Source organism: Oncorhynchus masou, chromosome 20 (assembly GCF_036934945.1).
Source record: "Oncorhynchus masou masou isolate Uvic2021 chromosome 20, UVic_Omas_1.1, whole genome shotgun sequence".
In the NCBI taxonomy this organism is placed as follows: domain Eukaryota; kingdom Metazoa; phylum Chordata; class Actinopteri; order Salmoniformes; family Salmonidae; genus Oncorhynchus; species Oncorhynchus masou.
The window spans coordinates 24829083-24841582 of NC_088231.1; the positions used below are offsets into that span (position 1 = coordinate 24829083).

Here is a 12500-nt window from a genome sequence, read left to right on the forward strand (position 1 = left end):
GCAGTGGTTGGACAGCCTTTCCTCTACGGGGAGCCAGGTTCTGCTGTGGTGCAGTGGTTGGACAGCCTTTCCTCTACAGGGAGCCAGGTTTTCCTGTGGTGCAGTGGTTGGACAGCCTTTCCTCTACAGGGAGCCAGGTTCTGCTGTGGTGCAGTGGTTGGACAGCCTTTCCTCTACGGGGAGCCAGGTTCTGCTGTGGTGCAGTGGTTGGACAGCCTTTCCTCTACAGGGAGCCAGGTTCTGCTGTGGTGCAGTGGTTGCACAGCCTTTCCTCTACAGGGAGCCAGGTTCTGCTGTGGTGCAGTGGTTGGACAGCCTTTCCTCTACAGGGAGCCAGGTTCTGCTGTGGTGCAGTGGTTGCACAGCCTTTCCTCTACAGGGAGCCAGGTTCTGCTGTGGTGCAGTGGTTGCAGAGCCTTTCCTCTACAGGGAGCCAGGTTCTGCTGTGGTGCAGTGGTTGGACAGCCTTTCCTCTACAGGGAGCCAGGTTCTGCTGTGGTGCAGTGGTTGCAGAGCCTTTCCTCTACAGGGAGACAGGTTCTGCTGTTGTGCAGTGGTTACACAGCCTTTCCTCTACAGGGAGCCAGGTTCTGCTGTTGTGCTGTGGTTGCAGAGCCTTTCCTCTACAGGGAGCCAGGTTCTGCTGTGGTGCAGTGGTTGCACAGCCTTTCCTCTACAGGGAGCCAGGTTCTGCTGTGGTGCAGTGGTTGCACAGCCTTTCCTATACAGGGAGCCAGGTTCTGCTGTGGTGCAGTGGTTGCACAGCCTTTCCTCTACAGGGAGCCAGGTTCTGCTGTGGTGCAGTGGTTGCACAGCCTTTCCTCTACAGGGAGCCAGGTTCTGCTGTGGTGCAGTGGTTGCAGAGCCTTTCCTCTACAGGGAGCCAGGTTCTGCTGTGGTGCAGTGGTTGCACAGCCTTTCCTCTACAGGGAGCCAGGTTCTGCTGTTGTGCTGTGGTTGCAGAGCCTTTCCTCTACAGGGAGCCAGGTTCTGCTGTGGTGCAGTGGTTGCACAGCCTTTCCTCTACAGGGAGCCAGGTTCTGCTGTGGTGCAGTGGTTGCAGAGCCTTTCCTCTACAGGGAGCCAGGTTCTGCTGTGGTGCAGTGGTTGCACAGCCTTTCATCTACAGGGAGCCAGGTTCTGCTGTTGTGCTGTGGTTGCAGAGCCTTTCCTCTACAGGGAGCCAGGTTCTGCTGTGGTGCAGTGGTTGCACAGCCTTTCCTCTACAGGGAGCCAGGTTCTGCTGTGGTGCAGTGGTTGCACAGCCTTTCCTCTACAGGGAGCCAGGTTCTGCTGTGGTGCAGTGGTTGCAGAGCCTTTCCTCTACAGGGAGCCAGGTTCTGCTGTTGTGCTGTGGTTGCAGAGCCTTTCCTCTACAGGGAGCCAGGTTCTGCTGTGGTGCAGTTGTTGCACAGCCTTTCCTCTACAGGGAGCCAGGTTCTGCTGTGGTGCAGTGGTTGCACAGCCTTTCCTCTACAGGGAGCCAGGTTCTGCTGTGGTGCAGTGGTTGGACAGCCTTTCCTCTACAGGGAGCCAGGTTTTCCTGTGTCTACCCTTCTCAATGGCAAGGCTGTGCTCACTGAGCCTGTACTTTGTCAAGGTTTTTCTAAGGTTTTGACCAGTAACCATGGTCAAATATTTAGCCACCTTGTACTGTCGATTTAGGGCCAGATAGCACTGCATTTTGCTTTGTGTTTGTTCTTGTGTCCCAGGACCAGCTGGATGAGGGAACTTTTTTCTTTGCTCAGCTCTTGGCATTGCAGGGCTTGGTAATTATATGAGAGGGGGTCACTGTATTTTAGATATTTCCCAAACATAATTGCTTTTTTATTTAGTTTTTATTATTAGAGGATATTTGCCTAATTCTGCCCTGCATGCATTGTCTGTAGTTTTCCTCTGGACATGTAGGAGCATCTTACAGAACTCTGCATGCAGGGTTTCAATGGGGTGTTTGTCCCATTTGATGAAATCTTGTTTTGCAAGTGGACCCCACACCTCGCTGCCATAAAGTGCAATTGGCTCAATGACACATTCAATTTGTTTTAGCCAAATTTTAATAGGTATTTCAATTTGAATTAGCTTTTTAATGGCGTAGAATGCCCTGCGTGCTTTCTCTCTCAGCTCACCGCTTCAATAAGGTGTCCAGTTGAGCTTATTTTTCAAACCTAAGCAATGGTAGTGTGTGCAGTACTCTATATATTTTGTACCAATTGAGAACTTTGGTCTAATTCCCTGAGATCTGGATCTTTTCTGGAAAATCATTATTTTAGTCTTTCTGGGGTTTACTGCCAAGGCCCAGGTCTGGCAGTACTGCTCTAGCAGGTCCAGGCCCTGCTGTAGGCCATATGCTGTGAGACAGCAGGCATAGGTCATCTGCAAAGAGTAGGCATTTAACTTCTGAATTGTGGAGACTAACAACAGGGGCTGAGGATTTTTCTAGAATAGTGGCCAATTTGTTGATGTAAATATTGAAGTGTTCAGGGCTCAGACTGCAACCCTGACGAAAGCCCCGCCTCTGGTTAACAAATTCTGTTCTTTTCCTGCCCATTTTAATGCTGCACCTATTGCCAGTATACATTGATTTAATTATGTCATATGTTTGACCCCCTACCCCACTTTCAATAACTTTGTTGAACAGTCAAATATAAGTAAATAAATGCCAAATAGAAATACATGCTTTTTGGAAGTTGATAAAGCAAGCATGGTGGACATGTTCATCTGTCAGGGTGTGTTGAAGTAAATGTGATCAGTTGTGGTCTTAGTGGCTTGACAGTGAATGAGCTGAGAGATAAAGGGTCAATGTAATCATATAGTCTACTGTGCTGTGGCCAAGAGGTGAGCAGTAGGTGAATCTCCCCATAGAGTCCCCCTGTAACCTACCATTGACAAAGTACAGACCCAGGCTTCTACAGAGCTGTAACAGATCCCTTCCGTTGTTGTTGACGGTGCTGTCACTGTTGTTTCTATGGGGGAGATGAAGACAGAAAAAGTATGGCCTGTAATTAATCTGTCCCCTCGTGGACTCGTTAGATCAGGTAGTGTTCCTGTGCGCGCATTAGTGTCCCCTCTCTCTCTTTCCCCTTTCTCTCTCTTTCTCTCTGTCTCTCTCTCTTTCTCACTCTCTCTCTCTCTGTCTCTCTCTCTCAATTCAATTCAAGAGGCTTTATTGGCATGGGAAACATGTGTTAACATTGCCAAAGCAAGTGAGGTAGATAATATACAAAAGTGAAATGAACAATAAAATGAACAGTAAACATTACAAACACAGAAGTTTCAAAACAATAAAGACATTACAAATGTCAAAATATGTATATATTCAGTGTTTTAACTTCTTGCGTCGAGCAATCCCGGATCCGGGATCCTATTTATAGCCTCAAGCTCATTAGCATAACGCAACGTCTTTCTCACTCTCTCTCTCTCTGTCTCTCTCTCTCAATTCAATTCAAGAGGCTTTATTGGCATGGGAAACATGTGTTAACATTGCCAAAGCAAGTGAGGTAGATAATATACAAAAGTGAAATGAACAATAAAATGAACAGTAAACATTACAAACACAGAAGTTTCAAAACAATAAAGACATTACAAATGTCAAAATATGTATATATTCAGTGTTTTAACTTCTTGCGTCGAGCAATCCCGGATCCGGGATCCTATTTATAGCCTCAAGCTCATTAGCATAACGCAACGTTAACTATTCATGAAAATCGCAAATGAAATGAAATAAATATATTTGCTCTCAAGCTTAGACTTTTGTTAACAACACTGTCATCTCAGATTTTCAAAATATGCTTTTCAACCATAGCTAAACAAGCATTTGTGTAAGAGTATTGATAGCTAGCATAGCTATAAGCCTAGAATTCAGCCAGCAACATTTTCACAAAAACAAGAAAATCATTCAAATAAAATCATTTACCTTTGAAGAACTTCAGATGTTTTCAATGAGGAGACTCAGTTAGATAGCAGATGTTCAGTTTTTCAAAAAATATTATTTGTGTAGGACAAATCGCTCCGTTTTGTTCACGTTTGGCTATGAAAAAAACCTGTATCCAGTTATAGCCTCAAGCTCATTAGCATAACGTAACGTTAACTATTTATGAAAATCGCAAATGAAATGAAATGAATGTGCTAGCTCTCAAGCTTAGCCTTTTCTTAACAACACTGTCATCTCAGATTTTCATAATATGCTTTTGAACCATAGCAAAACATGCATTTGTGTAAGAGTATTGATAGCTAGCGTAGCATTCAGCGTAGCATTTAGCGGGCAAAATTTGCACAAAAACCAGAAAAGGATTCAAATAAAATCATTTACCTTTGAAGAACTTCAGATGTTTTCAATGAGGAGACTCTCAGTTACATAGCAAATGTTCAGTTTTTCCTGAAAGATTCTTTGTGTGGGAGAAATCGCTCCGTTTTGTACATCACGTTTGGGTACCAAAAAAAAACGAAAATTCAGTCATCAAAACGGCAAACTTTTTTCCAAATTAACTCCATAATATCGACTGAAACACGGCAAATGCTGTTTAGAATCAATCCTCAAGGTGTTTTTCACATATCTCTTCATTGATATATCGTTCGTGAATGTCTACTTTCTCCTGTGAATCGCTTGGAAAAAGACGTGCAGTTGAAGATGACACACCAATTTTGACGGAGGACACCGGGCGGACACCTGGCAAATGTAGTCTCTTATGGTCAATCTTCCAATGATATGCCTACAAATACGTCACAATGCTGCAGACACCTTGGGGAAACGATAGATCGGGCAGGCTCATTCCTTGCGCATTCACAGCCATATAAGGAGACAATGAAAAACAGAGCCTCAAAAATCCTGCTCATTTCCTGTTTGAAGTTTCATCTTGGTTTCGCCTGTAGCATTAGTTCTGGGGCACTCACAGACAATATCTTTGCAGTTTTGGAAACGTCAGAGTGTTTTCTTTCCAAAGCTGTCAATTATATGCATAGTCAAGCATCTTTTTGTGACAAAATATTGCGCTTAAAACGGCACGTTTTTTTATCCAATAATGAAATAGCACCCTCAAAGATGTAACAGGTTAACAATGTACAAATGGTTAAAGGACACAGGAAAATAAATAAGCATAAATATGGGTTATATTTACAATGGTGTTTGTTCTTCACTGGTTGCCCTTTTCTTGTGGCAACAGGTCACACATCTTGCTGCTGTGATGTCACACTGTGGAAATTCACCCAGTAGATATGGGAGTTTATCGAAATTGGGTTTGTTTTCGAAATTCTTTGTGGATCTGTGTAATCTGAGGGAAATATGTGCCTCTAATATGGTCATACATTGGACAGGAGGATAGGAAGTGCAGCTCGGTTTCCACCTCATTTTGTGGGCAGTGAGCACATAGCCTGTCTTCTCTTGAGAGCCATGTCTGCCTACGGCGGCCTTTCTCAATAGCAAGGCTATGCTCACTGAGTCTGTACATAGTCAAAGCTTTCCTTAAGTTTGGGTCAGTCACAGTGGACAGGTATTCTGCCACTGTGTACTCTCTGTTTAGGGCCAAATAGCATTCTAGTTTGCTCTGTTTTTTTGTTAATTCTTTCCAATGTGTCAAGTAATTATCTGATTTGTTTTGGTCTAATTGTGTTGCTGTCCTGGGGCTCTGTGGGGTGTGTTTGTGATCAGAGCCCCAGGACCAGCTTGCTTAGGGGACTCTTCTCCAGGTTCATCTCTCTGTAGGTGATGGCTTTGTTATGGAAGGTTTGGGAATCGCTTCCTTTTAGGTGGTTGTAGAATTTAACGTCCCTTTCCTGGATTTTGATAATTAGCGAGTATCGGCCTAATTCTGCTCTGCATTAATTATTTGGTGTTCTACGTTGTACACGGAGGATATTTTTGCAGAATTCTGCGTGTAGAGTCTCAATTTGGTGTTTGTCCCATTTTGTGAAGTCTTTTGTGACCCCAGACCTCACAACCATAAAGGGCAATGGGCTCTATGACTGATTCAAGTATTTTTAGCCAGATCCCAATTGGTATGTTGAATTTTATGTTCATTTTGATGGCATAGAATGCCCTTCTTGCCTTGTCTCTCAGATCGTTCACAGCTTTGTGGAAGTTACCTGTGGCACTAATGTTTAGGCCAAGGTATGTATAGTTTTTTGTGTGCTCTAGGGCAATGGTGTCTAGATGGAATTTATATTTGTGGTCCTGGTGACTGGACCTTTTTTGGAACACCATTATTTTGGTCTTACTGAGATTTACTCTCTCTCTCTCTCTCTATCTCTCTCTCGATCTCTCTCAGTCTCTCTCGATCTCTCTCTCTAGGTCTCTCGCACTCTCTCTCATGTCATTATCATTTTCCCCTGTCTCTCTCCCTCTTTTTCTCTTTCCTTTTCTCTCTTTTTCTCTCTCTCTCTCTCTCTCTCTCTCTTGGTCTCTCTCACTCTCCAGGTCTCTCTCTCTAGGTCTCTCTCTCTCTCGATATCTCTCGGTCTCTCTCTCTCGATCTCTCTCCCTCTTTCTCTCCCTCTCCCTCTCTGTCTCTTGCTCTCGCTCTCTCTCTCTCTCTCTCTCTCTCTCTGTCTCTCTCTCTCTCTCGATCTCTCGGTCTCTCTGCAGTGCTGCATAGTGTTTATTATTCCTCTCACAGACTGTCCTGATAGTCAGATACTTCTGAGCACTCTCAACATCACCTGCTAGTGGAGAGAGAGAGAGAGTGAGAGAGAGAGAGACCTCAAGAGAGAGACCAAGAGGGAGAGACCAAGAGAGAGAGAGCGAGAGAGACCTAGAGAGAGAGAGGGACAGAGAGAGAGAGAGTTATTAAGAACTTGAGAGTCGTGAAAGGGGTGATAGAGAGAACAAGAGAAAACGAGTGGGGGACAGGTGGATGAGAGAAAAAGCGAGAGAGATAGAGAGAGGGGGAAGGTAGGAACTGGAGTGATAGAGAAAAAGAGAGAGAGAAAGAGAGAGGGGGACAGGAGGATGAGAGACAAAGAGAGAGAGAAAGCGAGAGGGAGAAGTTAGGAACTGGAGTGATAGAGAAAAAGAGAGATAGAAAGAGAGAGGGGGACAGGAGGATGAGAGAAAAAGAGAGGGGGAAGGTAGGAACTGGAGTGATAGAGAAAAAGAAGAGGGGGTCTGTAAGAGAGGAAAAACCAAGAGAAGAGTGGAGCGTAGTACAGACTGCTTTACTGCAGAGGTCATAATACTACAACATTCACTCAGCATACATACTAGTGTCATGACGTTGCCCTCTTTGGGAACAGTGAGCGCCCCTCCCTCCGCACCATCCCCCTACTCCCCTGTCTCCTACACCCTGGCTGCTGTGGTCAGAGAGGTCGTAAATTCCTGGAGGAGATTATCTCCTCATGGCCACAGTATAGAGAGAGAGTGTAAAGTTTTCATAGAAGGAATTTCTTCCACCTCACAGAACTTGCGGTCCAAACAACATTTATGTCCTGGAGAAGATATAAAAGATTGGTGAAGAATCCATCTACGAACTGGTCCGTTTGGTACAATTTTGTGAAACTCCTGGGAGACAATACGGCCACATTACCATAACTCTGTTTATATAATAGCCTCTGATATGAGGTTTACATCTAATTGTTATTTAAGATGAATGAGTGAGGATGATACTGTTTGTAAAATTGTGTAGTGTGATGTTGAACTGTTTAGGAAATTGAAGGAAACTCCAATTCCCTTTTGAGTTTAACTCAATCAGAGGACCGCCCATGAGCACAGTTAGGACCTGGCGTCATGAGAGAGCCTTTTTCTGCTCTCTCGAAATAAACCCCCACCTTGAGAATTTCTCAACAGACCATGTTTCTCTCAATTACGAGAGGACAAAGGTTGCAGACCAGCTTTCCTCGATAACAAGAGGGCCAAGGTTTGCGACGATTGCTGAATCTTTTTAACCATCCCACGTGGTTAAACTCTTAGACTATCGATATCGACAGAATAAGAACAAGTCTTTGATATTAATTACTAGTCTGCAGCTAGGAATTCGGTATCATTGAACGGGAAGACCGACAACCGCCGAAACATCTATTCTATAACGATATGAATGAATGTCACTGAACTATCCATTCTAACCACGACAGAGAGGGCGGACAGACTCTCCAACAGAAACAAACTTTTCAACAGAGGTCCGGACGATACACTGAGCGAAAATATATATATTTATTTCAATTATTACCGAATGAGTGAGCGTTCATGTGCAAAGGATTAGCATTTCAATTGTTCTAATTATCAACTGTGTGTCGTCTTATCTCAGTCGAACCCCACTTCCCTTTTGTACACCAAGCCGCGATGCCGGTTTATCCCACTAGGGAAACTCCATTATCATTTCCTTGTAACTATTTGCTGTTTGTTTATGCATTTCTGTAAATTACTTAGTTAGTAAATGAATGATTTAAGACAATTGATGTATGGATGACTCATAGTAAAGACTGGGTTTGTGCAGATAACCAACAATTTACGACATTTGGAATGAGACTAACGTGAGGTAAAATATAGAATATGTCATTAATCAGAAGACTAATTGATCAGATATTAAAATATCTGAAAAGTTATATTAGGAAAATATACATACACATACACACACGTGTGTGTGTGTGTGTGTGTGTGAGAGAGAGGATGTCTCTGATGCATAAAACCACAACTACAAATATCTGGAGGCAGATAGAAAGCTGCAGGACTGCACACACACACACACACACGCACGCACGCACGCACACACGTACACACACACATATGTATACACACACACACACACACACACACATATACATATACACACACACACACACACACATACCTATATACACACACACACACACACACATAAACGCACACATACACACACGCATACACACACACTCACACATACACACACATACACACAGACACACACACACACACACACACTCACACACACTCACACAAACACACTGAAATCTGCTCGCTCTTCAAGGACACACTCATCCACACACATCTTTGTGTGTGTGTGTGTGTGTGTGCAGTTGTGCGTGTTGAATATGCAGACTCATGTAAGGAAGAGAGAGAGAGTCTTAATTAACCAGGCCGAGTTCATTCTCTTTGAAGAGATAATGTTTACGATCTAATTACTTTGATTACTGAGCTCACACACACACACACACACACACACAAATTGTCAAACACACACACACACATACACACACTGATATGTTAGTAGTGACATGGACTGATATTTTAGTAGTAACATGGACTGATATGTTAGTAGTAACACATGGACTGATATGTTAGTAGTAACATGGACTGGTATGTTAGTGGTAACACATGGACTGATATGTTAGTAGTAACATGGACTGATATGTTGGTAACACATGGACTGATATGTTAGTAACACATGGACTGATATGTTAGTAGTAACATGGACTGATATGTTGGTAACACATGGACTGATACGTTAGTAACACATGGACTGATATGTTAGTAGTAACACATGGACTGATATGTTAGTAATAACGTGGACTGATATGTTAGTGGTAACATGGACTGATATGTTAGTAACACATGGACTGATATGTTAGTAGTAACACTTGGACTGATATGTTAGTAGTAACATGGACTGATATGTTAGTACCACATGGACTGATATGTTAGTAATAACATGGACTGATATGTTAGTAGTAACGTGGACTGATATGTTAGTAACACATGGACTGATATGTTAGTAGTAACATGGACTGATATGTTAGTAACACATGGACTGATATGTTAGTAGTAACATGGACTGATATGTTAGTAACACATGGACTGATATGTTAGTAACACATGGACTGATATGTTAGTAGTAACATGGACTGATATGTTAGTAACACATGGACTGATATGTTAGTAGTAACACATGGACTGATATGTTAGTAATAACGTGGACTGATATGTTAGTAGTAACATGGACTGATATGTTAGTACCACATGGACTGATATGTTAGTAATAACATGGACTGATATGTTAGTAGTAACGTGGACTGATATGTTAGTAACATGGACTGATATGTTAGTAACATGGACTGATATGTTAGTAGTAACACATGGACTGATATGTTAGTAATAACGTGGACTGATATGTTAGTGGTAACATGGACTGATATGTTAGTAACACTTGGACTGATATGTTAGTAGTAACATGGACTGATATGTTAGTACCACATGGACTGATATGTTAGTAATAACATGGACTGATATGTTAGTAGTAACGTGGACTGATATGTTAGTAACATGGACTGATATGTTAGTAACATGGACTGATATGTTAGTAGTAACGTGGACTGATATGTTAGTAACATGGACTGATATGTTAGTAACATGGACTGATATGTTAGTAGTAACACATGGACTGATATGTTTGTAGTAACACAGGGACTGATATGTTAGTAGTAACATTGACTGATTTGAAAGAGAAGAGATAGGGAGAGAGAAAAGAAAGAGTTGAGGGTGATGGGGGAATGGAATGATTGCGACAGAGGGATAGAGCTGGAGAAAGCAGAGGGAGTCATGCAAAGTCAAGGACACAACATAAATCTCTACATCATGAACAAGACTGACAGAGAGGGACAGAGAGAGAGAGAGAGACAGAGAGGGACAGAGAGGGGCAGAGAGAGACAGAGAGGGACAGAGAGACACAGAGAGAGACAGAGAGAGACTGGGAGGGAGGGAGGGAGGGAGGGAGGGAGGGAGGGAGGGAGGGAGGGAGGGAGGGAGGGAGGGAGGGAGGGAGGGAGGGAGGGAGGGAGATAGGGAGGGAGGACTGAGGGAGGGGGAGGGGCTGCCAAGGATGGAGGCAGGGAGGGAGGGATGAAGGAATGGAGGGAGGGAGGCAGGGAGGGATGGAGGGAGGGAGGGAGGCAGGGAGGAATGGAGGCAGGGAGGGAGGGGAGGGAGGCAGAGGGAGGGAGGGGGAGGGAGGCAGGGAGGGATGGAGGCAGGGAGGGAGTCAGGGAGGAATGGAGGCAGGGAGAGAGGGGGAGGGAGGGAGGGAGGGGGAGGGAGGGATGGATGGATGGAGGGACAGAGGAAAGCAGTGAGGGAGGGAGGTCTCATCTCCTCTCTCATGTTGATTGGACTGAATGTTTCCTGCAGTGATCATCTGGGAACGGATGTAATTCATCCGTCTTGTCCATCATCTTTCTGAGTTTTCTGAGTTTTTACCGATCTGTCATCTGTTTTGCTTTAGTTCTCTCGTTTCTCTCTTTCTTTTATTCTCTCTCTCTCTCTCTCTCTCTCTCTCTTTTCCTCTCCCTGCTATCTCTCGGGTTGTACAAATTGAAGAGGGAATTTAATGGGCAGCTCATTTGTCCGGAAGTAATTTTCCACGGAGCAGAGTGTGAGCAGAGATAGAGGGTCATGTAGAAATAGGTTTCCAGAACGACACCTTCAGCGTTTCTATGGTTCTATCCTCACTCTGTGGAATTACAGGCAACCTCCTCGAGGAAGAACTACGTTCCCGTTCAAACTGGAGAATGTGGTGCGTGTGTGTGTATGTGTGTGTCTGTGTGTGTGCGTGTGCGTGTGCGTGTGCGTGTGCGTGTGTGTTTGCGTGTGCGTGTGCGTGTGTCTTGTTGTCAGTTCAAAGTGTGGTATTTAACCTACACTCCCTCTGTTTCTCTCTCTCTCTCTTCCTCTCTCTCCCTCTCGCTTTCTCTCTCTCTCTCTCTCTATCCCTCTCTCTTTCTCTCTCTTTCTCTTCCTCTCTCTGTTTCTCTCTCTCTCTCTATCCCTCTCTCTTTCTCTCTCTTTCTCTTCCTCTCTCTGTTTCTCTCTCTCTCTCTATCCCTCTCTCTTTCTCTCTCTCTCTCTCTTTCTCTCTCTCTCTCTATCCCTCTCTCTTTCTCTATCTCTCTCTTCCTCTCTCTGTTTCTCTCTCTCTCTCTATCCCTCTCTCTTTCTCTCTCTCTCTCTTCATCTCTGTGTCTCTCTCTCTCTCTATCCCTCTCTCTTTCTCTCTTTCTCTCTCTGTTTCTCTCTCTCTCTATGTCTCTCTCTCTTCCTCTCTCTGTTTCTCTCTCTCTCTATCCCTCTCTTTTTCTCTCTCTCTCTCCTTGTTTCTCAGTAACGAGTTGAAGTAACTGTTGTATTTTCTCAAGTCTGATGTTTTAATGACCTAATCCCTGATCTATATTCCCATTCTAACAGACCTCTCTACCTCCCCCTCCCTCTCTCTTCCCCCTCTCTTCCTACCTCCAGGCGACCCTGCGGAGGGTGACGTTCTCCGTGGTCCCGGGTCCTCAGGACGGTGGTTGCTATGACAGCTCTGCAGAGGACTCTGAGACCCCCAGCAGTAAGGGTTCATCTGGACCCCGAGTGGGGGCGCTGTCTCTCCCCGAGGAGGGGTACGAGAGGACCACACCTGAGGGAAGTGTAGGAGAGGAGGAACATGTGGAAAACGGTGAGGGGACACACACACCTGAGACACACACACAAAAACACTCCTATAGACCAACACCACACACACTATAGAACGACACACACTATAGAACACCACACACACACTATAGAA

The 12500-nt window shown here is 44.3% G+C and overlaps 1 protein-coding gene across 1 annotated transcript in view; it reads left to right on the plus strand.

The window, feature by feature from the left end:
* The window catches only part of LOC135507197 (protocadherin-7-like), a 96243-nt gene that overhangs the window by 71078 nt on the left and 12665 nt on the right, over positions 1-12500 (plus strand). Inside the window, exon 5 of the mRNA XM_064926789.1 lies at positions 12188-12389. Coding sequence (XP_064782861.1) covers positions 12188-12389 — 202 coding nt within the window. The remainder of the gene's footprint in view (positions 1-12187; positions 12390-12500) is intronic.